The following is a 25804-nucleotide window of genomic DNA, read 5'->3' on the forward strand; positions in this document are numbered from 1 at the left end:
AGCCATTCCAGACTCTGAAGTCAAGAGGGAAGACAGAATAAAGCCAACACTCTTCTAAAAGTTATATTGAAGACCTCCTAGCCCCTTGGGGTCGCTATTACCTATGTGCAGTTTGGGTGCTTGCCGAGGGAGGGAGGAGAAGGAAACAATTGGTGCACTTGATTTTATTTTCCTGGATATGTGTGGCTACACTGGCGTACGCAGTCATATCAGTGTCGGGCGGTAGTTGTCTTCCAAAAAACAAAAATCCACAATTATGATTTTTTTTGGGCCGATATCATCTCTAGTTGGATGTCTATTCATTCTAGCAAAATATGAAGGAAATGCTGAGTAGGCACTAGGCATGCGTGCGCGTCGGATGAGCGAGGTGTCAGTTGTAAATCTAGCACACCCGGCTACAACAACAATAAGGAGGAGCCACTGGGCAGAGCTGGAAGGTCGTGGTTAGCACTCTCCACCACATTCTTACATCACCACACACCCGGCCGGAGAGTGAGGAAACTCCTCAGCGGAATATTTTTCTACAGAGGACTCCTTCAGACCGGTATTTTGTCAACTAGCGAATGTTCGCTAAATGAAGGAGTTAAAATCCCAAAGACCTCGGACTTCTGCGTGGCCTTCCAGACGAGCACATCTAGCCAGAAAGCAGCGGTATCTCCAGTTTAGCCGTGCCCAGCCCCACACACCTCACCGGCCTGGCTCAAGGAGGGAGGGAAAATAATCAGGTTGCTGATATTGTGGGTTCAATATTTTTTGCTTTAAACGCGTCATGACTTCTGGTTATTATTGTCAGTGCAATGGCTATTGAAAGACTGCCCAGAATTGGTTTCGAATTTGGAAGGTCGTTAAATTGCAAGTTTGTTTCCGTAGCCTAAAGAGGCACGAGTGCTCACAAGCTAGTAACGTTAGCGACAGTGACAACACAGCAGACGAGTTCCATCTCTCCAGACGCGACTTCCAGAGGCTGTTCAGTGTGCTTACATGGGACTATTTCCGATAATGCAACAGCCTATAGTCTTTTACCGAGCAGCCTACTCACTTGAGCAACAGAACACACATTTGTAACGAGGAACCAAATAATATTTTCTAAGCTAGCCATCTTGCTAGACAGGCCAGCTTCCTTGTATCAAATAGCAAACAGTCTAGTACTAGCTAATTATGTTAATGGTGGCTGGGCTGCTTTGTCAGAACTATGGAAATTAAAACGACAGTAATTTGTTTTAAAGTACGTGTTTTTAGATTTATAAGCAAATCGTATATAATTTTAATGAGAAATTGACTCCAAACAAGGAAGCTAGTATTTATCGTATTTCTTTATGGTATCTATCACATTTAAGTTGTATATGAGTCGCTGATAGCCAACGAAAAGGACTCGATTTTGGATATCAATTGACGAGCCCCCAGTGTCCCTGGTTTTAACTGGATTTGGCCTCCCTTTTGGATCGACGTGGGAGCAGCGGGATTTCGACGTCCACTCATCTGTCACGTCGATATTTTTTGTATACATTTTCCTATCCATCCTTTCCACAACCTTTCCCCGTTTCTCTCTCCGATGCGGAGTGTTGAGTAGCGCCAGTAACCAAATAGAGAACGGCGGCCGGACATGCTGAAGTGTATCCCTTTGTGGCGCTGTAACCGCCACGTTGAGTCGGTGGACAAGCGACATTGTAATTTGCAAAATGTCCCCGACGAGATATTCCGCTACAGCCGTAGTCTGGAGGAGCTTCTCCTCGACGCCAACCAACTCCGAGAACTACCCAAGGTAAGCAACCAGTTGTTTTCATTAGCACACTGTGGCCTATCCTGGCTATCCCCAATCATTATGCATGGTCAAATGAAGGCTAGCGGACTCAACTCCGCTCCATCAAGGCATGCAACCATGAGAAACCCCCATGGATCAGGTGGCTGATGTTTTGATTTAATCTGGCAACATCATCAGTATAATCAGCGGAGCATATTAACTAACTAATCCGGTCACGCAGGAACAACATACTGTTTATTTAGAAAGTGGTTTAAATGTCATTCATTCATATTCCAAACACCATCTTGGGTGAGTGTTGTAGCTACTTTCATATTCTGGGGTCTACAACTGTATACACGGAAAGGTATGATGCTACCTTTAATGTCCTCCTATTCTTGCTTTGAGTAACCATTTGACGTGTGTCATCAAAGTAGCTGGGAGAGGAGGTGTGTACCATCAGGCTGGCTGCGCTGTGCTCTGACAGCTTGTCAGCTCAGCCTCAGATTCACATTGATAACTGCAGAGAATAGGAATTAGAGGCGAAACTGGTCTCTGCCTGCCTTGGATGCTTGCTCTGTGGAGTCATGTAGAGGAGGCTCCTGCTTCAGAGTGGAGTGGGCATGCTGCATGATATCAAATGTGCAGATGAGAGGAGTCCGCTGGCATGCACTACGTTGTCCGCAGTAACGGCACAGGCCGGTGGGATTGGAAACCCAGAGGCGGGATGCAGGTGTGGAATGAGTCTCCCTCTCAACCCCCCCTCCTCCTCCACCCATCCATACTACTCCTACATGAAACATGACATAAGCTCTGCTGGCATGCCCCTCGTGTTTATTTTTAGGGGAGCTGGATGGTTATCTGGCTGTGCATTCTCCAGCTTCCAACACTCATTTACACCAGAGCACTGGGGCGGAAGAGTAACCTGACTTTCGCCTCAATGTGCCACTGCGTTCATTGTTCTGCTCCGGGATAAGTGAACGGCTGTGGAAGATAATGGACCTCTAGAGTTCATCAGAGATGTTGCTGCTCAGAAATGCCGAGGCAGGCTCTCAGACATGGTTAGTAGTGGTGGGGAGAGTGACACAGGCACCACTAGTGTTTCTCTCGTGTCGACAAACCAAGGTCATAAAAAGCTACACTAAGATGGCAAAGCTAAAAAAAAAAAAAGTCTACTGAAGTGTGCAGGTCCACAAGAATCCAGAGAGTTTGAACACCTGTGTAAGTAATAATAAATAATATGCCATTTCGCAGACGCTTTTATCCAAAGCGACTTACAGTCAGGCGTGCATAAATTTTTGTGTATGGGTGGTCCCGGGGATCGAACCCACTACCTTGGCGTTACAAGCCAAGTAGTCACTTGTAGGCCTAGGTAGTACACTCCTATTCTGTTTAGGCTGTTGATAGTCTTGAGTCATGCCCTGAGTCCCAGGCCATTGCATTAAGCTATGTGAGTGCCAGTACGTAAGGCAATGAGCCACAAATTGCGTTTATTACTTAAGTTAGCAGAGAGAATGCAATTGTACACAATTTAATCCAGTAAAAAAACAATCTGGTTTGTCAGCCAAGACCTCAGTTGCACTCGCTCCTAAAATGTCACTCACCTTTTTGTCTGAGTTTTGTACACGGACATAACAGGGATGAGAGGGACTGTGTGTGTGTGTGTGTGGCTGTTTGTGCTGACTTGGCCAAGCTGAGCTGAGCGGGCTGAGACTTGGCTCAGGCCCCCATGTTCACTGGAGGTACACAGACAAATATAGAGAGAGGAGGGTGTTGGGGAGCAGCTCAGTATAGCTCTAGGACTCACATAAGCACACTCAGACATCCAGTTGTTTAATATTCAACCCGGCTGCTAGTTAGGCTAGATGCTGACTGGGGTTTCCAGACACAGATCAAGGCTGCTGTGGGAGGCTGTGCCCAAGGGTGCATCACTTGGTCTGCTTGACTCAGCCTGGCTGAGGCTGGCAGAAGGCATATACTCAGGCCCACTAACACACACCGACAGACCCCTGTACACGGCACTGTCTTTAGCCAAGAGACACAAATGTGGTGTGACAGAGCAGGTGGCCGTGTTGCGTGCAGACACAAAGCATATGGTCCCCTTGCCTGCAGTCATAGAAAGGCTTCGGTGAGAGAGAGCGGGCCATCAGAGGTCCATAATAGGCCGTGTGGAGAAAACATGGCAATAATGGCGAACGCTCAAACCATAATAGAATCGCGAGCTCTCATTCATCTCATTTGGGCTCTCCTTGTCATGCTATTTATGGCATCTCTAGCTCTCTACAGTTATCATAACTGTTTTTAACACACAATTTCATTTTGAGTTGTTGCACAATGATTGGCATATAGAATCACGTTTCACTCCAGCAGCAACAGGAGCTGTAGCAGCACTTGCGTTGTCTGACAGATTTTCCGCGTAAACTAGTCTCAATCTGTATGCTTGGCTATTACCGGCTAAAGGAAACCCTGGTCTGAAAGGATAGGTCCATTCTATGAATTCTATTTCTATGTTTGAAATAACACCCACCCTGTGTTAAAGAGCATGTTGCGTCTCAAGCAATTAGAGTTCAACCAATGAGCCCTTCGCCATATGAGGAACAGCTAGCAATAGGCACATCATGGACACACAGCAGAGCGAGCAATGACATGGTGCACATATCTGCACATACTGTATGTGACCGTGCGCAATTTCTGTGAACCACTTTTTGCTTGTGAGCGCTACTTTCAGAACTACTGGCCAAAAGTATGCAAAAGTACAGGAGATTCTCTTTAAATGAAAAAAAAATGTCATTCTTTATTTAAAAAATATTTATAAAATAGTTTGACCCCTGTTTGTAAGCTTTTAAATGATATCAAACTCAACCGTTTATCTTTTCCAGTGATGAAGACATTGATGTCTCATGGTATGGTGGGGTATGCAAAATGGGTCAACTTTGAGCACCTTTATCTCCTGAATGTTTTGGCATTCAGGTCAAAAAAGTCACTTCCTGACTACTTCTTCCATGGGCAAACATGCATGGAAAGTTTTGTTTAATCATAAGGGATTCTGTTAAAAAGAGATTGAAATCAAATGGATTTACCCCAAAGTAAAGCATCTTTTCAGTTACGAATTCAATTGCCTTTACTTTTTCAACTACTACAGACTGACCTCTCCTGGTAACATAGCCTACGGTGGCGACCGAATGGAGAAATCATGGGTGTTATGGCACCACCAAGTGTACCAGCTGTCATTGACAATAATCGGCTCACACCACCTTCACAAGTGTCACTGTGGAGATAGGCCACTCTGCAGCAAACCTAAGGCCAGCTTTTGTTTTTCCAAGTCTGCTTGAGCAATGCTCAATGACATTTGGTACACACAACCCATGATGAGGCATTAATATTCTCCATACAGTCAAGAAGGAAAATTGGATGTACTATGCGATGAAGGCAAATTAGTACTATATTGGGGTGTAGAGGGGTAGATTTTCTTTATAGGTTTGGGAGGGGGTTTAACAGTGTGAACAGGTGGAGATTCAGATGCCCTGACAGGGTCTTAGGTTCGCTGCGTGTTTCTTGAGCCCCACCTGGCAACCCTAGCTTATGTGTGCTGTAGTATTGCCCTTTTCGGGTTAAGCGTTGCATGGGGAAAAATACAAGTTTCATCATATGGCTCCTGTCCAGCGTGTTTTTATTGATAAGGTTGTTTCCTTTAGAAATATTACTCAGCATTCTATTATACTGGAAGAACAAAATGACATGTAGGGACAAGTTGTTCAACCCTATCAGCTCAAATAGAAAGAGCCTTACCGTGTGTAGCTATCTGGGCACAAAATGAGGCTTGCCTCCATCGAACCCTACTTCTGGGGTATATTCATTAAGGAAAACGTTTACCGTTGAAGAACCAAACAGAAGCAAATGAAACGGGGAGGAACATACCTGAATTTGTCCAATAGAAACTCTCGTTTGCATTTTCTGTTTGGAATAAACGGTTTCAGTTGCAGAACTATTGCAACCAGGGCATACAATTAACTTTTTGGTCCACTCAGCCACTCAGATTTTTTACCAGCCAAAATATTTTTTGTCGCTAAAATTACACACCAACAAAACGGATGAGCATGCTTTTGTAATGTTTCTAAAACAATACATGTATTGCTAGTAAGAAGTAACTGTGGTTAACCAAAATATCACAGATGAGACAAATGACACCTCCCCCTTTAAGGGCGGGACGTTACCGTGGTAGCGTGACTGCAGTCCTTTGTTCCTGTGAGGTTGAGTCTGATTAGTAGAAGCTTCTCTTCACTAGCCATTGAAACTCAAACAGAAAAACAACTTAGCCTAGTGAACAAAACAATGTAAATAGCCAAGAGACACAAGGACAAAGTATCACTTAGTTTCAAGTAAATTAGACCAACTTTTATGCCTGTGCACAGCGCTTTTAAAAATGTACCTTTCACTCAGCTCTTCACATGCGCACAGCCCCCAGCCAGGCAACGTTGCAGCGCGAGGTGGCATAGGCTATATAGGATTCGTAATTCTTTGATTTTGTGCGATTTAATTTAACAGCTAGGAAACAAAGCCGCGGAAATACTTTGAAAACAGCTACTGACACATTTATGTTACTATAAATGTGATCATACTTGACTTTCTATTCTCAAACTGGAGCCCTGACCACCCGCCAACGTGGCTGGTGAAATAGACATCTTACCCGCCAATGCCAAAATCTACCCGCGTTTGGCAGGTGGCGGGTGTTAATTTTAGGCACTGATTGCAACAGAATCGGCATAATGATTACACTCCTTTACTATACAGAACAGAACCCAAAAGGACCCTTAGAGAGCAAGCGGTCAGGAATTCCAACTCACGCCCATGTGTTCTGAGCCCTTAACATCAAGCCACAGCTCTGTTTTCTCATTACGCAACGCTTAATCCTCACTATTCCTTAATGCGTCTTTTGTGTTGCTGCTAAGTAGGTCTCCTCAGTGGTTTTCACAACTACCACTGCCTCCTAATGACAAAAACACAGAGGAGTGCTGAAATGGACTAATTCACTCCAGTGTGTCTCTGAGAAGCAGAGGGTCTTCAGACCTTCTCATGGGACATCGTCTCCAAGCTCTGCTCTGTCAATGATTGAAGATGAACCGCTCATGTAAAGCGGATCGCTCATCCCCAAGCTTTTAGACAGCGTTATCTGCTCTTTCCTCTCATGCTAGCAAGGACAAGGCACTTTGCTGCGGAGCGGAGCGGGCGGGGCAGTGCGCGAAGCGGGGCAGTTTGAGTAGGCTACTGATATTGCCTTGGGTTGTTTGGCATGCAAAATGACTTGTAGATCAATGACTGTCTACACAGTTACATGCTTAGTTTGACACTGAAGAAGCGGAAGCATCAGTTGTCACAAAATGTTATGTGTTTTTTGAAAGGTAGAAAGTAATATGAGCAAAATGTTAGTGAATCGCGATTTGTAACGTTTGAATCGGTTTCTGACTGATGCATGCTAAATTTGGATCGGTTTGGGATCCCAGAAGCATGGGAAAGTACACAAAAGGACTCTTTCTCTAGTCTGCATCTCTTTTGATGTAGTTATGTTTTATGAATCTCAAGGCTGACATTGAGACTGCTGCTGAGAGAAAAGTCTGCACTGACCAATCCATAAGTCAAATCAAAGTCTAACGTCATCATTGTGTATATGTGCACAGTCAGTAAGCTGAGTCCCACTTCAGAGAAGAGCTAATTATGTGAGAGGTAACCAGAAGTGAGGAGCCAGTGGAGAAGCATTGTGAAGAGGTCGAAGTCCCTCTAATGCAGAAGCAAATTCAGCATGTTCCTTTGTCTGAGATGATGACCAGCTGGTGCCACATCCTGCTCCACCCTCTGTTTTTTTTTGAGGATGGATTAACACCACCAACACCCCCCTCCCCCATCCCAGACCACAGAGCAGCCAGCAGGCTGAGTGATTGTGTCAGGTGGAGAACAGCCAGCCAGGGAGGCCGTCATGGAGCTAAGAGCCTTGCAAGCCCTAGGGAGATACTGCTGCAGTCATTCTGCGTGACACGTGCGCGCGCACACAAAACCCCTCCGGAGAAGGCCATAACTCTTATTCCGGAGGGGTTTTGACACCTACACCAGCCTGATGGTAATGCTCATTGATCCTATCAGGGCAGTGTCAACCATAGACAGGCTCTTGTATACATCTGTTGTAAATCTCACTGCTCTCCTCCTGCACTCTGCCCCTCAGTCACCACCTCCAAGGTAAACAATGGGCCAAGGCAGTGGTGCCTGGAGGCTGGTGTTAGCGATAACAGAGAGCATCTCTGTGCACGGCTGGTGCGCCGCGATAGGAATTATGTGCCACAGGGCCACTAACTAAGTACACAGAGACAGGGATCGGGGGACATATGGAGTCATGGTGGCCTCTCTTTGTTTCTCTGTGCGTTGGTTTGGGTATTTAAAGTCGGTCTTAGGCCTAATTGGTCAAGTGCACTGACCTGCCTGACACTGACCGGTCTCAGGTGGATGTGAGTCGTGCCCTAACGGAGTGCTTTGTCTGACAAAATACCTTTGCTCGCCCGGCCTTTTAGGTGTGCAGCATTATGGATTCCACACCAGTCACTAACATAATTTCGCTCCATGAATAGATACACAGCTGGTACATGGCGTGGCATGTAACGTACAATCAAATCGTAACAAACATTTTAATGTCAAAGTATTTGTCGTCTTCAATTTAACCCATCTGATCATATTTAATATCCACAAAAGAGATTCCCCCACTACTCGTGAGGTGGAGGTGGTCAAATACAGCCCTGACATTTCTTTGGGGATGCTGTTTTGAGACCTGAGCTCACTCACTGGTCCTGTTGCTGCGTGGCCATGCGATAGGCCCTCTGAGGGCCTTCTGTCAGGTCACTGACCACCCCCAGGGAGAGCGTATCGACCAGGATGGCAATAGAACTGACCACAAATACTGCCCTTTATCTACTGAAGACTACCTGCTGCTCCACAGTCATCTAAAGGCGTCCGCATGCTTCCCAGCCAAAACATTTCGGAAGAGTTTGTGCATATATTATGAAGACATTTTGTGACGTTTTTGTTCGTTTTGGACTTCGGTAAGAGTTTTTTCGGTTGTTCGGGCAAATTTTTTATTTGGGCAAGCCGAAGTCGGTAGCCGAAGTCTACCCCCTTCGTCGGTGATTGGTCAACAGTAGGGATTCTTCAGTAAAGTCTTGTTGTCATTCAACTAGAGACGACTCGTTTTCAAGATTTTTTTTTTAAATTGAGAAATACTACACCAAACAGTTAGATGAAAAATTGCACAACTAATATCTCCTTGGCAAGCCGCCTCCAACTTCGTTTTAGAGAATTTGTCAGTACGTCCAACCGGCCTCACAACTGCAGACCACATGTAACAACGCCAGCCCAGGACCTCCACATCTGCCTTCTTCACCTGCAGGATTGTCTGAGACCAGCCACCTGGAGAGCTGATGAAACTGTCAGAAATCGTCTCAGGGAAGCTAATCTGTGTGCTCATTGTCCTCACCAGGATCTTGACCTGACTGCAGTTCGGCGTCGTAACTGACTTCAGTGGGCAAAAGCTCACCTTCGATGGCCACTGGCATGCTGGAGAACTGTGCTCTTCACAGATTCATCCCGTTTTCAACTGTACCGGGCAGATGGCAGACAGCGTCTATGGTGTTGTGTGGGCGAGCGGTTTGCTGATGTCAACTTTGTGAACAGAGTGCCCCATGGTGGGGTTATGGTATGGGCAGGCATAAGTTACGGACAACAAACACAATTGCATTTTATCGATGGCAATTTGAATGCTGTGACGAGATCCTGAAGCCCATTGTCATGTCATTCATCCGCCGCCATCACCTCATGTTTCAGCATGATAATGCACGGCCCCATGTCGCAAGGATCTGTACACAATTCCTGGAAGCTGAAAATGGCCCAGTTCTTCCATGGGATGCTCTGGATCGACGTGTACGACAGCGTGTTCCAGTTCCCGCCAATATCCAGCAACTTCGCACAGTCATTGAAGAGAAGTGGGACAACATTCCACAGGCCACAATCAACAGCCTGATCAACTCTATGCGAAGGAGATGTCGCGCTGCATGAGGCAAATGGTCACACCAGATACTGACTGGATTTTTATTATTATTATTATTATTATTATTTGCTATCTGTGACCAACAGATGCATATCTGTATTCCCAGTTGTGAAATCCATAGATTAAGGCCTAATGAATTTATTGCAGTTGACTGATATCCTTATATGAAGTGTAACAGTAAAATCTTTGAAATTGTTGCATGTTGCGTTTTATATTTTTGTTCAGTGTAGCTTAAATGCCTCAATGAATAATGACCGTCTACTGATGAGATGGGCAGGAGATATGCCATTGATTTTCTGTGATCACACACTAGTTCACACCCATAAATCCTGTGTGTGTTGACAAAGAGAGCCATTGAGCCCCACCAGCGGGTCCACCCCCCCCCCCAAAGCACATATTTTCATCCTTCAACGTAGCAAGAACGCTGCGATGAACGTGTTTTGCTCTGTGCACTGAACCCTTTGCATAGTGTCTGTGTCACGCTATGACACGGTAGCTCCCTCTGGTTCTTGGAAATCTTTTAAAAATGGTTCGAAAAGGCCAGCCAGAGTTATTCCCGAACAGTGTCGACAGGGTATAAAGCATTGTTTTTAATCCAACACTGTGTGGATTTTCTTGCTCAATCTCTTCTTCAATAGTACTTCCTCTGACGCTATAGTGAGAGTTAACTTTTGCAAACAACTATTTTTCTCTCCTATTTTTCTGTTTTGGAGGTAGTTTAAGCCAGGCTTGTGAGTGACTAAGTACTGTATTGTATCTTTCTGAGTAGGAGTATGTGTATACTGTGAGTAATTATCCCAGCATTGCCCTCTGAGCTCTGTAGTACATAATAATAATAATAATAATAATAATAATAATATGCCATTTAGCAGACGCTTTTATCCAAAGCGACTTACAGTCATGCGTGCATACATTTTTGTGTATGGGTGGTCCCGGGGATCGAACCCACTACCTTGGCGTTACAAGCGCCGTGCTCTACCAGCTGAGCTACAGAGGACCACTAAGTACTGTATTGTATCTTTCTGAGTAGGAGTATGTGTATACTGTGAGTAATTATCCCAGCATTGCCCTCTGAGCTCTGTAGTACATGATGCCAGCAAGAGGAAATGCAGGCATGACTGGAATCTGTAGCAATCTGCCTGCCCTGCCTTCTGTGAGCATGAACCCTCCCTCAACCACACTGATCCTAGTTAGTGTACATTCCTGGCTCAACAGGCCATACACACACAGAGACCTTTACGCCTGCTACTAAGCCACGCGCGCACAGAGTTTTACGTGGTGGACACTAGACGCACTCACACATTGACAAACACGGAGAACCTACACGCAAACACGCATGTTCAGAGAACTTCCAACCGAGGCACATTGTTCTTCAACTAATCAAACTTGACTTTAGTTTTGCCTGTAGTAAAATGAAGGCGCTCTAATTCTCATTGTATTTTAATTAAGCCGGCCTCTATACTCCAAGGGGTTTCACACAACCGGAGCCTGGGTAAGGAGCTAAGCTGGAAGAATGTAGGAGACATTTAGACATAGCGATTCAAAGAGCTGCATAGTTTAATCAGCCCTGTTTGGTAATGAGATGGTTTTGCAGAGGAGAGCCTAGGTCTTATTCAAGTAATCCTGACCAACATAGGACCCAGGAAGACCGCTTTGGAAATTATACAGGAAGGTTGTCAATACTCAACTAGACAGCATGGTGTTTGAGTGGTTAGTGGAATAGAAAATGTTTTACCTGAAGTGCATGTTCACAGATTTGACACGTTTATGGTAATGAGGATATTTTCTCATATTTCAAAAAAGCACACACACATCTGAGATCTTGTTGCAGGTGCGTGGGAATAATGGGACGATATCTTCATAGAAAAGTGTAACTCTTTGAAGATATTTTGTCATATAAAATGAAACGTGTTTGCTCTGTGTTTAGAAACGGATGTCTTGTGTTTGTCCCGAGTGTGTTAAGACGTCCGCATGCTTCCCAGCCCGAAACAGTTTGGAAGAGTTTGTGCATATATTATGATGACATTTTGTGACGTTTTGGACCGGTGAGGTTTTTTTCGGCTGTTCGGGCACACACTTTTTCTGGAGGCAAGCCGAAGTCGGTACCGAAGTCTACGACCCTTTGTCGGTAATTGGTCAACAGTAGGGATTCTCCAATAAAGTCTTTGTTGTCATTCAACACGAGACGACTCGTTTTCATGCACGTTTTCATTGAAAAATACTGCACCAAACACATTAGCTCTCGACTAAATTAATAACAGATTTCTTGAATTATCTTACATTAATTCTGACTATCACTGGCTACGGCGTCTCAAGAAAATGTGTTTTTTTAGGGAAGGTATTTTAAGGGAGTATGCGAGCACACTCGTTCGGCGCTAGCCGAACTGAAGCATGCTGACGCCTTTAGCCTCCCTGTCTTCCCCTCCTCCTCCTCCCTCCTTCTACCCTGTTAGCCCCAGCCATCAGCCTCTGTAGGTCCCATCCTGTCAGTCCTGGACAGTGCAGCTGCTGGAGGGCCCGGACATGGAGCTTAGTAGCTCTGGCAGCCACTGCACTAGTGCATTAGTTAACCTGCCGTACTGAGGCAAGCCCTGACTGTGCTGAGCCCCTGTTTGACTCCCAGCTAGCACCTTACCTCCCCTCTCCTTGTTGTCAGCACTCTCTCCCCCCCCCACACACACACTCCCTGCAAGTTGGACTGACACCAAAAATGGATGATGATGATGTCAAAGTATGTGCACCGTTGGGGCATTTTCATTTACGCACACAGACTTTGACGCCCTCTAGTTCCTCATAATACTTCTCTCCACTTATATCAGAGGCCGTCTGGTTGGTCTAGGGTGACGTTTTCCCTAGATGCTGATCTTGGCTCAGTTTAGCATTTCCCCATCTAATGGTTAAGGTTAGGATTTGGGATTGAAGCTGATCCTAGATCTGTGCCTGGGGGAAACGTCAACCCGGAGCTAGTCTGGTCTGCAGGAGGCATTTTTACATTTTAGTCATTTTAGCAGACGCTCTTATCCAGAGCGACTTAGTTAGTGAGTGCATATATTTTCATACTGGCCCCCCGTGGGAATCGAACCCACAACCCTGGGGTTGCAAACGCCATGCTCTACCAACTGAGCTACAGAGGCATGCAGGCAGTGTTGTGGCAGATGGTTAGATAGTCAGTGTCGGTGACGAGTGACTCTCAGAGCAGAGAGTGTGAGAAGCAGAGTTGTGTGTCACAGCTGAACTGTGAACAGGGCAGTGTTTCTGGTGTGGGCACTGGGCAGACTCTGTATGCCTGCAGGCTAGCGTATGACCACTCATTAGAAAGCTCCCCTCTTCAGAAACTAAATACACAGACTGGTCCTGAACATGGAGTTCCTATCTGTGGGCATTAATAGAGTGTTTTAGTGCCCAAACCAGGCAGCAAGAACATGTTCTGGACTGAAAATAGCACTCATTTAAACACATATAGAGGGAAGATCGTGTACTTATCTGTGGGACATCACACACTGGGGAAGTGGGCTTCCTGGCCGTGATCCTCTTCTGACTCGTTCTGGATCGGTGTGTGGAGTCACTACTGTAATTATACCGGCTTCATAATAGCAATTGAATGGGATTTCACTGGGAGCCTGATTAGTGGCATGATCTTGCGTTAAACCACCACTGTACCACATCAGTGTTACTCAATAGTGTTACTACACTTACTCAATGGTGTTACTACTGTTACTCAATGGTATTACATCGCTTCATGGACTGGATTTTCCTCACCCATCTACAAAGGAGTCGATTCACAATCACATAAGCATGCAAATGAGGGTCAATGCAGTCAAAGCTTTAATGCCAGATTATAGCATATCTGCATAGACTAGCTAGTAATGGTTTCCACTGATATTTAGTACAGGAAGCTGCATGTCCTCAGATTAGCTTGGTCATACTGAAGGAAAGAATAATCCATGCTTAGTCATTCAGTCACTCAGACCTCCAGCTCAAGCCATAGTCGGTCATAGTGTCAGTCCAATCATGGATGTTGCTGGCTGCATCTTTTCCTTCCCTCCAATCCAAACGCTGGTTTCCAGGGAGATGGTTCATTAATGGGGACCTTCCTGGGGATTCATTGAGCTGGGAATTCTGTTTACCCAGCGTATCTAGGAGACACTAACCCTTCACACCAAGAGCATAGCATGTTGTGCCTCACAATGGTGGCCACAACACAAAAACCTCAGATATAAGATGGGGTCTAAGCTACAACATACACTAATATGAAAAACATCTGAGTTACGCGTTTTTAGATCATTTATGTTTAAGGTAAAAAAATGTTTGTTTTTTAGCGTATAAACAAAAAAATAAGAAAGTATAAAAAAGTTTGACAACCCTGTTTGTAAGCTTTTAAATCAAGTGGTCACCAACCTTTTCTACGAGAGTCCAGATCACTTTCTGAGTCAAAATGCAAGCCGAGATCCACCACTCAGATAAAAATAAAAACATGATTAAAATAACATAAGCCTATGCAGCATTAACCAATTAAAAACAGTTATGTAGCAATGAGGCTTGTGCAGTAGGCTATAGGCCCAGTACATTATCTCCTGCTGCTGCTGGCCTCTGCAGATCTGCCGTTATGCTCCTGAGTTGCCGGTAATAGGCTACACCAGCGGTCGGCAACCTTTTCTATTTGGAGTGCCAATTTATCTTACCATTTCTACCAATCTGCGTGCCAGTTATGATTTTCATATGCACGTTTTCGTGGAACAGTTTCATTTAATTTATAATCGTTTTTGTATCTTAATCATTTTGTGGTTAATCTACTTTCTATCTAAATGAAAATTATACAAATCTAAGAGTACATTTTATTGCCATTGCCAACGATCTAATAATAACCTACATAAAGACAACACACAAAAACATTGCAGCCTGATGGTAGAAGCTCCACAGCTCATTAGTGTTGGTGAGTTAAGACAATCAGAAATACTATCAGACATCCCCAAATGGGCACATTTGTAGGTCTACATTTGCGCTCAGGCCAGGTAAACTAGTCTTGCTTCTATATTCGTAATCAGGTGCGCGTCTTTACTCCACATTGACAGGAGCGTTTCAAACAAAAGACGATTAATACATTGCAGAACTCGTAAATGGAATGAAATAAACAATAACGTGTTTCTCACAAGTGTGTATGGTAGGTTGTGAGTTCTGCAAAACACATGTCTACTCTGACAATGAGAACAGTAAATGACTGTAATAATAATATATTGAATGCATTAACAGAAGTTACCATAAACAAACAAACATTGCAGATAAGAAATTATGGGAATTAACGGTAAATGTAGGCTACTACTGGTGATGTATGTAATGGGGAATTGATAGACACAGCAAACAATGCCCACAATGAAGTTATAAAACAATGAATACCCACGAAATAGCGGGAGATAACGCATTCTGGAGAGAGACATGCCTTGTGCATCTGAGCCACAATCCCCATATTCTTGGACCGTGGCATCCCCGCGGCCTCCTCAATGGATTAGTCCACTGAGACGAGCGCCAATCACACAGGTGTCTCGTGTGCCATACTTTTTTGTTTTTTAAATCGAATGTTTTCAATATAGACCCCCCTTCTTTTTTTTTTTTTATACAGTATTCCATATAAGGCACCCAGACCTTATGAAAGTTGCACAGTATACCCTTAATCTTGTAATAAATACAATCTAGTGATACATAACTTGAAATTTCTGCCATCCATTGTGAGGATAACCAACCTTCAGTTAATGGCAATTTATTTCTTAACCGCTATAAATGCTTGGTTACAGTTTCTTCTGATAAGTCTCCAGTATCAAGCAAACAAAAACAGGGAGAAGGGAGAAACTCTAAACATGCTGAGATAAAAGTACATGCTCTTCAGGCAGCTTTCACAAGATCATAACATATGCAAATATGTCCCCTTTTGTGTTTTACACTTCCAGCAAAGGAATTACATTTCTAAGTGCGTGATATTCAGTTTCACTAGCATATAGGATGTTCTATGGATGGTCTTAAACTGCAGTAATTTATGTCTGCGATTATATGTTTATAACTGGGCATTCAAACATATCTGTATCCATTCATCATCAATATTGTGTTCTACTGACTGTGCACCATGACAGTGTAGTCTGTTGAGCTGTTTATACCGTGAAAGTGTTTAATGTAGGGAATTAGCTAGGGAAACTGACAGATCAATAACATTACATTGTATACTGACTCTAATAAAAACTCACATTGCGCTGTCAAAAAACGTCAGAATATCGATCTTCAATCATTTGGCCGCTGGTTTCATCGTTTGATTCAGGTCTAGTGTGAATGAGGCAAAAATAGTACCAAAAGTTTGTGAGCTAGCTAGCTAACGTTAGCCAACATTTGGCTAGCTCTGGCGAAAACTAGCCAAGTTAATTTACTTCTGTTGAAACGGGACAAAAAGGCTACAAAACATTTCCATACACACAACAGCGGTTAGATACTGCTATCTGACAGATAGCTAGAGCTGAACTGGCTACGGTAGCTACTAGCTAGCTAGTTCATTCTCTTCAGACAGAACTTCAGTCAAGAGGGGATGAAACATTAGCTAACTTTACACTACTAGCTCAGCACTGAGAATAAATCATTTTTTTCTGTTAAGTTAAACAGCAGTTACCTTGCCAGCTACATAAGTCAAATGAAGAGTAGCCAGTTTCTGCTCTGCTTGCTTTTACAACTCTGCGAAAAAGTGCAACACACAGAGACAGCAGCACTGTGCAGGTCAGAAGCTTTGCCTTCACACAGCCTGTCCCGTATGGTCCTAAATCGAGCTGGCTGAAATCACCAAACAGCCTACCCGACCGCTCGGAGGCGTCCGCATGGTCCTAATGCACATGCGCTTTTTTTGTATCACAGTGCAGTGACATTAATGTATTTGTCCTCTTGCTCAGTTGTGCACCGGGGCCTCCCACTCCTCTTTCTATTCTGGTTAGAGCCAGTTTGTTCTGTGAAGGGAGTAGTACACAGCATTGTACGAGATCTTCAGTTTCTTGGCAATTTCTCGCATGGAATAGCCTTCATTTCTCAGAACAAGAATAGACTGACGAGTTTCAGAAGAAAGTTAATTGTTTCTGGCCATTTTGATCCTGTAATCGAACCCACAATTGCTGATGCTCCAGATACTCAACTAGTCTCAAGAAGGCCAGTTTTATTGCTTCTTTAATCAGCACAACAGTTTTCAGCTGTTCTAACATAATTGCAAAAGGTTTTCTAATGATCAATTAGCCTTTTAAAATGATAAACTTGGATTAGCAAACACAACGTGCCGTTCGAACACAGGACTGATGGTTGCTGATAATGGGCTTCTGTACGCCAAAATTCAGCAATTTCCAGCTACAATAGCCATTTACAACATTAACAATGTCTACACTGTATTTCTGATCGATTTGATGTTATTTTAATGGAGAAAAAAATGCTTTTCTTTCAAAAACAAGGACATTTCTAAGTGACCCCAAACTTTTGAACGGTGGTGTGTATGTATATATGTATTTGTGTGTGTGTGCCAAGAGTGTGCAAAGGGTGGCTACTTTGAAGAATCTAAAATCTAAAATATCATTTGATTTGTTTAACACTTTATTTGGTTACTACATGATTCCATATGTGTTATTTCATAGTTTCAATGTCTTCACTATTGTTCTACAATGTAGAAAATAGTAAAAATAAAGAAAAACCCTTGAATGAGTAGGTGTGTCCAAACTTTTACCACCCTTTGCCTTGATGACAGCTTTGCACACTCTTGGCATTCTCTCAACCAGCTTCACCTGGAATGCTTTTCCAACAGTCTTGAAGGAGTTCCCACATACGCTGAGCACTTGTTGGCTGCTTTTCCTTCACTCTGCTGTCCGACTCATCTCAAACCATCTCAATTGGGTTGAGGTCGGGGGATTGTGGAGACCAGGTAATCTGATGCAGCACTCATCACTCTCCTTCTTGGTAAATTAGCCCTTACACAGCCTGGAGGTGTGTTGGGTCATTGTCCTGTTGAAAAACAAATTATAGTCCCACTAAGCCCAAACCAGATGGGATGGCGTATCGTTGCAGAATGCTGTGGTAGCCATGCTTATTAAGTGTGCCTTGAATTCTAAATAAATCACAGACAGTGTCACCAGCAAAGCACCCCCACACCATAACACCACCTCCTCCATGCTTTACGGTGGGAACTACACATGCAGAGATCATCTGTTCACCCACACTGCGTCTCACAAAGACACGGCAGTTTGAACCAAAAATCTCCAATTTGGACTCCATACCAAAGGACACATTTCCACCAGTCTAATGTCCATTGCTTGTGTTTCTTGGCCCAAGCAGGTCTCTTCTTCTTATTGGTGTTTTTTAGTAGTGGTTTCTTTGCAGCAATTCGACCATGAAGGCCTGATTCACACAGTCCCCTCTGAACAGTTGATGTTGAGATGTGTCTGTTACTTGAACTCTGTGAAGCATTTATTTGGGCTGCAATTTCTGAGGCTGGTAACTCTAATAACTTATCCTCTGCAGCAGAGGTAATTCTGGGTCTTCCATTCCTTTGGCGGTCCTCATGAGAGCCAGTTTCATCATAGCGATTTGATGGTTTTTGCGACTGCACTTGAAGAAACTTTCAAAGTTCTTGAAATGTTCCATATTGACTGATCTTCATCTCTTAAAGTAATGATGGACTGTCGTTTCTCTTTGCTTATTTTAGCTGTTCTTGCCATAATATGGACTTGGTCTTTTACCAAATAGGGCTATCTTCTGGATACCACCCCTACCTTGTCACAACACAAGTGATTGGCTCAAACGCATTAAGAAGTAAAGAAATTCCACAAATGTAACTTTTAACAAGGCACACCTGTTAATTGAAATGCATTCCAGGTGACTACCTCATGAAACTGGTTGAGAGAATGCCAAGAGTGTGCAAAGCTGTCATCAAGGCAAAGGGTGGCTATTTGAAGAATCTCAAATATAAAATATATTTTGATTTGTTTAACACTTCTTTTGGTTACTACATGATTCCATATGTGTTATTTCATAGTTTTGATGTCTATTCTACAATGTAATTAAAAAATTAAAAAAGAGTAACCCTTGAATGAGTAGGTGTGTCCAAACCTTTGACAGGTAGTGTGTGTGTGTGTGTGTGTGTGTGTGTGTGTGTGTGTGTATATATATATATATATATATATATCTCTATATATACACACACTTCCATGCATGCATAGTTTTTCGGTTAGGGATTTTTCTTAACGTTAAGGATCCCAACTTCGTTTAAAAGTTTTTTTTTAAACGTGTGCACAGAGGTATCCTAGCCACAGTGAGTCTGAAGCTGAACCATAGAGATGGATAGAGAAGAAATTGACTACTTTAAAATGGATGGCCCACAATGGCTCATGAAGCCCATGTTGTCACAGAAGAGGCATTTGTAGAGACAGGCTCTCTAGTCTCTCTATGGTCTGATCCTCCAAGACACACCATTCACCCAGGCCATAGGAGCTGTGCTAGGGAGCTCAGCCAGCACGACCTCTGTCTGCAAGCCAGAGTTTGTCCTTGGGCTCCAACAAAGTTACAAACAAGCACATCTAAATCTGGAGCAGTTTTTCTTTTGGGACAGGCAGTGTTTCTAATATCTGTGGACTACATGATGGGGGGGCTGACTTTGAAACGTTTCCGCTTTTAACGCTGGATTTTGCCTTCCTCTTTATCTGAATTTATGCCCGTATGTGTGCTGTTTTAATTTAATTTAACACTGAGTTTTGTGGTGACGTGGGGAGCAAGAAAATACTCTCCCTCTGGCTAGAAACTCACTGCAGGTTTTAAAAATCACTTGAATTAAGAAGAATTCTGCCATGTGATGTCACAGGGAAGCATTTTTTAGAACCTTATCATTTTAATCACAGATCAGAGAAATGTATGTAGACACTGGTATGGTGCTGGAGATAATGAATAATGTTGAAAAGTGGCTGCATTTTTTTGATCCCGCTTTTTGTGTGAGTCGACAGTGAGGTATCAGTGGGGTATGTGATGACCACTATTAGGGGTTAGAATCTGGGACTCCTTGGTGTAGTCAGGGTGCATTCCTCCATGCAGGCCTGAGTCTGTCTGGGCTGTATGTAGCCTGCTGAGGGAGACTGCAGGGAGCCTGGGAATGTGGAGGCTGCCTTGGAGCCACTGACTCTCAGGCACATGATCCTGTGAGGGGGCCACTGCAACCTGGACACACAATGAGGCTTTGTGTCTGTCCGAGGCCAGGCACACACGCACACACACCTTTAACTCTGAACATCAGCACTGGAATATCAGCTTGTGTCACAAGCCATCGCTGCATGTCTCCATCAAGGCCAGTGAGAATGTTCTTATTGGTTACGGTCATGAGTTGACCTAGTTCTTTTGGTTTCTGGGTTGTCCATAACTAGCAGTATAGCTCTGTTACACGAACCGAGCTCGATGGGCCCCGACATTATACATTGGGTTAGGGCCAGGTAGGGCCTCTTTTTTATTTTAGTATAAAATAAATCAATTACTAGGGTATTACTAAATTGATCAATAACTTTTTGAAGCTGAGCCATTTCGTCGTGCTCTGCTGCGTAGTACATATCATGGTGTCAGAAGTGCTTCAACCTCATCAAATATAAGACCCAAACATTGTCTGAGTCCACAGGAGAGATTCATTTACCAAAAAGAATAATGTTCCTTGAGTTTTGTTGGAGTTTAGAGTGACAAAGTAGCTAGTTTACAGCTAACTGCTCTCTGTCTCCTCATTGAGCAGAACAGCAAGCAGAGGCATTGCTATGGATACTCACACAAGCAGTGCACATGCAGAGCAGGGAGTGGGGGACAGACAGACGAGCAGCTAATGGATACCAATGGTTCGGGCAGGGCCTTAAATTTGGCAGAGGCAATCGGGCCTGGGTAGGGTAGGGCCTGAACGTCACGGGCATTGGTAGGGCTTAAAATGAATGCCCTTGCAGGGCTCTAGTGCGCAGTAAGTGTTAGTGAGACTCACAGGTTTGGAGTGAGGCATCTTAAAGTGCAACAGTAACGTGAGGAGCTGATGACAATTATCACCTTACAACTCTACCACTACAGCCACTCTCTCAAACCTTTTCTGTATTTGGCTACATATCTACGTGCATCTAATGGCTGTAACCTATATCTCTTCATTTAGCTGCCTGTCAGATTCCTCTGGGATGATAAGCCTCTGGCTTCGTCCCAAATGGCACCCTATTCCCTATATAGTGCACTACCTTTTACCAGGGATTTAGGGAATAAGGTACCATTTGGGACGCATGCATACTGTGTATTCAGCGCTGGCCCAGCCTTAACTCTTAGGGTCTTTTGATCAGGGCACGAGTTGAAAGCGGGCCGCCTGGACAGGAAGAGCCCCTGTGTTAAACAATGCCCGGGCAGGCAGCGCCAGGGTGACCGAGAGGGATCACACACACATACCACCACTCGCGCGCACACACACACTGCTGCCTGTCAGTAGTGGCAGTTTGTCCGACTGACTAACGCAAACCGGATCCGGCCCATCCAGGAAAGAGCCAAATATCCTCAGCAGGTCCATAAACAATAGGGACGGGTGGCTTTGTGTCACATCTGTGGGAACAACAGAGGGAGAGAGAGGGGTGGCTGGGGGGTTGGGGCTGTTGTGTTCTGTCCTGTCCACTCACTCGGTGTTAGTAGTGATGGTGGAAAATGTTACATATCGCAATATTATTTTGGACCTTAAAATAAATATATACAGTGGGGGAAAAAAGTATTTAGTCAGCCACCAATTGTGCAAGTTCTCCCACTTAAAAAGATGAGAGAGGCCTGTAATTTTCATCATAGGTACACGTCAACTATGACAGACAAATTGAGGAAAAAAAATCCAGAAAATCACATTGTAGGATTTTTTATGAATTTATTTGCAAATTATGGTGGAAAATAAGTATTTGGTCACCTACAAACAAGCAAGATTTCTGGCTCTCACAGACCTGTAACTTCTTCTTTAAGAGGCTCCTCTGTCCTCCACTCATTACCTGTATTAATGGCACCTGTTTGAACTTGTTATCAGTATAAAAGACACCTGTACACAACCTCAAACAGTCACACTCCAAACTCCACTATGGCCAAGACCAAAGAGCTGTCAACGGACACCAGAAACAAAATTGTAGACCTGCACCAGGCTGGGAAGACTGAATCTGCAATAGGTAAGCAGCTTGGTTTGATGAAATCAACTGTGGGAGCAATTATTAGGAAATGGAAGACATACAAGACCACTGATAATCTCCCTCGATCTGGGGCTCCACGCAAGATCTCACCCCGTGGGGTCAAAATGATCACAAGAACGGTGAGCAAAAATCCCAGAACCACACGGGGGGACCTAGTGAATGACCTGCAGAGAGCTGGGACCAAAGTAACAAATCCTAATATCAGTAACACACTACGCCGCCAGGGACTCAAATCCTGCAGTACCAGACGTGTCCCCCTGCTTAAGCCAGTACATGTCCAGGCCCGTCTGAAGATTGCTAGAGTGCATTTGGATGATCCAGAAGAGGATTGGGAAGAATGTCATATGGTCAGATGAAACCAAAATATAACTTTTTGGTAAAAACTCAACTCGTCGTGTTTGGAGGACAAAGAATGCTGAGTTGCATCCAAAGAACACCATACCTACTGTGAAGCATGGGGGTGGAAACATCATGCTTTGGGGCTGTTTTTCTGCAAAGGGACCAGGACGACTGATCCATGTAAAGGAAAGAATGAATGGGGCCATGTATCGTGAGATTTTGAGTGAAAACCTCCTTCCATCAGCAAGGGCATTGAATATGAAACGTGGCTGGGTCTTTCAGCATGACAATGATCCCAAACACACCGCCCGGGCAACGAAGGAGTGGCTTCGTAAGAAGCATTTCAAAGGTCCTGGAGTGGCCTAGCCAGTCTCCAGATCTCAACCCCATAGAAAATCTTTGGAGGGGAGTTGAAAGTCCGTGTTGCCCAGCGACAGCCCCAAAACATCACTGCTCTAGAGGAGATCTGCATGGAGGAATGGGCCAAAATACCAGCAACAGTGTGTGAAAACCTTGTGAAGACTTACAGAAAACATTTGACATGTGTCATTGCCAACAAAGGGTATATAACAAAGTATTGAGTAACTTTTGTTATTGACCAAATACTTATTTTCCACCATCATTTGCAAATAAATTCATTAAAAATCCTACAATGTGATTTTCTGGATTTCTTTTCTCATTTTGTCTTTCATAGTTGACGTGTACCTATGATGAAAATTACAGGCCTCTCTCATCTTTTTAAGTGGGAGAACTTGCACAATTGGTGGCTGACTAAATACTTGTTTTCCCCACTGTATGTGTGTGTGTATGTGTGTGTTATATATATATATATATATATATATATATATATCCAAGTCAATCACACTTCTGTGAAATCAAACTGTCCACTTAGGAAGCAACACTGATTGACAATACATTTCACATGCTGTTGTGCAAATGGAATAGACAACAGGTGGAAATTATAGGCAATTAGCAAGACACCCCCAATAAAGGACTGGTTTTGCAGGTGGTGACCACAGACCACTTCTCAGTTCCTATGCTTCCTGGCTGATGTTTTGGTCACTTTTGAATGCTGGCGGTGCTTTCACTCTAGTGGTAGCATGAGACGGAGTCTACAACCCACACAAGTGGCTCAGGTAGTGCAGCTCATCCAGGATGGCACATCAATGCGAGCTGTGGCAAGAAGGTTTGCTGTGTCTGTCAGCGTAGTGTCCAGAGCATGGAGGCGCTACCAGGAGACATGCCAGTACATCAGGAGACGTGGAGGAGGCCGTAGGAGGGCAACAACCCAGCAGCAGGACCGCTACCTCCGCCTTTGTGCAAGGAGGAGCAGGAGGAGCACTGCCAGAGCCCTGCAAAATGACCTCCAGCAGGCCACAAATGTGCATGTGTCTGCTCAAATGGTCAGAAACAGACTCAATGAGGGTGGTATGAGGGCCCGACGTCCACAGGTGGGGGTTGTGCTTACAGCCCAACACCGTGCAGGACGTTTGGCATTTGCCAGAGAACACCAAGATTGGCAAATTCGCCACTGGCGCCCTGTGCTCTTCACAGATGAAAGCAGGTTCACACTGAGCACGTGACAGAGTCTGGAGACACCGTGGAGAACGTTCTGCTGCCTGCAACATCCTCCAGCATGACCGGTTTGGCGGTGGGTCAGTCATGGTGTGGGGTGGCATTTCTTTGGGGGGCCGCAGAGCCCTCCATGTGCTCGCCAGAGGTAGCCTGACTGCCATTAGGTACCGAGATGAGATCCTCAGACCCCTTGTGAGACCATATGCTGGTGCGGTTGGCCCTGGGTTCCTCCTAATGCAAGACAATGCTAGACCTCATGTGGCTGGAGTGTGTCAGCAGTTCCTGCAAGAGGAAGGCATTGATGCTATGGACTGGCCCGCCCGTTCCCCAGACCTGAATCCAATTGAGCACATCTGGGACATCATGTCTCGCTCCATCCACCAACGCCACGTTGCACCACAGACTGTCCAGGAGTTGGCGGATGCTTTAGTCCAGGTCTGGGAGGAGATCCCTCAGGAGACCATCCACCACCTCATCAGGAGCATGCCCAGGCGTTGTAGGGAGGTCATACAGGCACGTGGAGGCCACACACACTACTGAGCCTCATTTTGACTTGTTTTAAGGACATTACATCAAAGTTGGATCAGCCTGTAGTGTGGTTTTCCACTTTAATTTTGAGGGTGACTCCAAATCCAGACCTCCATGGGTTGATACATTTGATTTCCATTGATCATTTCTGTGTGATTTTGTTGTCAGCACATTCAACTATGTAAAGAAAAAAGTATTTAATACGATTATTTCATTCATTCAGATCTAGGATGTGTTATTTTAGTGTTCCCTTTATTTTTTTGAGCAGTGTATGTGGCGGCAGGTAGCTTAGTGGTTAAGAGCGTTGTGCCAGTAATCGAAAGGTCTCTGGTTCTAATCCCCGAGCCGACTAGGTGAAAAATCTGTCGATGTGCCCTTGAGCAAGGCACTTAACCATAATTGCTCCTGTAAGTCGCTTTGGATAAGAGCGTCTGCTAAATGACTAAAAATCTCAAATGTAAAATGTATATGTGTATATATGTGTGTATATATATATTTATTAGGTACACCCATCTAATACAGGAGGAGGAATAATGGTCTGGGGCTGTTTTTCATGGTTTGGGCTAGGCCCCTAAGTTCCAGTGAAGGGAAATGTTAACGCTACAGCATACAATGACATTCTAGACGTTTCTGTGCTTCCAAGTTTGTGGCAACAGTTTGGGAAAGGCCCTTTCCTGTTTCAGCATGACAATGCCCCCGTGCACAAAGCGAGGTCCGTAGAGAAATGGTTTGTCGAGATGGGTGTGGAAGAACTTGACTGGCCTGCACAGAGCCCTGATCTTGGGCTGTTAGTGTGACCATATTAACGCGTCATGACGGCAGTCAAATTCCACGTGACTGTTTAGTCACTGTAATTAGTTTTCTCCAATTTGGAGCATGCAGCCGGGAGAAGGGAATTATAATTATTATATTCAGCCCAAGGGCATAATGGCCATTGACTGTAAAATGCATAGATTTTTTTTAGGGGGCATTATGGCCACACAAAGGGGATGCTGCCGGGAAATTCGAGGCATTATCCAGTGCTTGTGAAATTGTGAATGAGAGATGGATGCCTGCGCAAATAACCAAGCAGAGCTCATGCCTTTCATGCAACTTTTTTCAAATCAACATTTGTCGCATCATGCAGCCTTAGAATGTCCCGTATAGCTCAGTTGGTAGAGCATGGCACTTGCAACGCCAGGGTTGTGGGTTCGATTCCCACGGGGGGCCAGTATGATATGTTTTTATGCACTCACTAACTGTAAGTCGCTCTGGATAAGAGCGTCTGCTAAATGACTAAAATGTAAAAGTATAAAAAATCTAAACACATAGCCCAGCGTTTGTATCACA

The 25804-nt window shown here is 44.3% G+C and overlaps 1 protein-coding gene across 15 annotated transcripts in view; it reads left to right on the forward strand.

Annotated features, from left to right (window-relative positions):
• The first annotated feature begins 206 nt into the window (after nucleotides 1-206).
• Nucleotides 207-25804, forward strand: part of LOC121550048 (protein scribble homolog) — a 119042-nt gene continuing 93444 nt past the window's right edge. For 6 of the 15 annotated variants that reach the window (XM_041862133.2, XM_041862141.2, XM_041862136.2 and 3 more), the window contains exon 1: nucleotides 207-1762. In XM_041862133.2, the coding sequence (XP_041718067.2) occupies nucleotides 1604-1762 (159 nt within the window). In that variant the 5' untranslated portion in view covers nucleotides 207-1603. The remainder of the gene's footprint in view (nucleotides 1763-25804) is intronic. The other 9 variants (XM_041862138.2, XM_041862142.2, XM_041862135.2 and 6 more) reach the window with 3 other exon arrangements.

This window comes from Coregonus clupeaformis, chromosome 34 (genome assembly GCF_020615455.1).
Source record: "Coregonus clupeaformis isolate EN_2021a chromosome 34, ASM2061545v1, whole genome shotgun sequence".
In the NCBI taxonomy this organism is placed as follows: domain Eukaryota; kingdom Metazoa; phylum Chordata; class Actinopteri; order Salmoniformes; family Salmonidae; genus Coregonus; species Coregonus clupeaformis.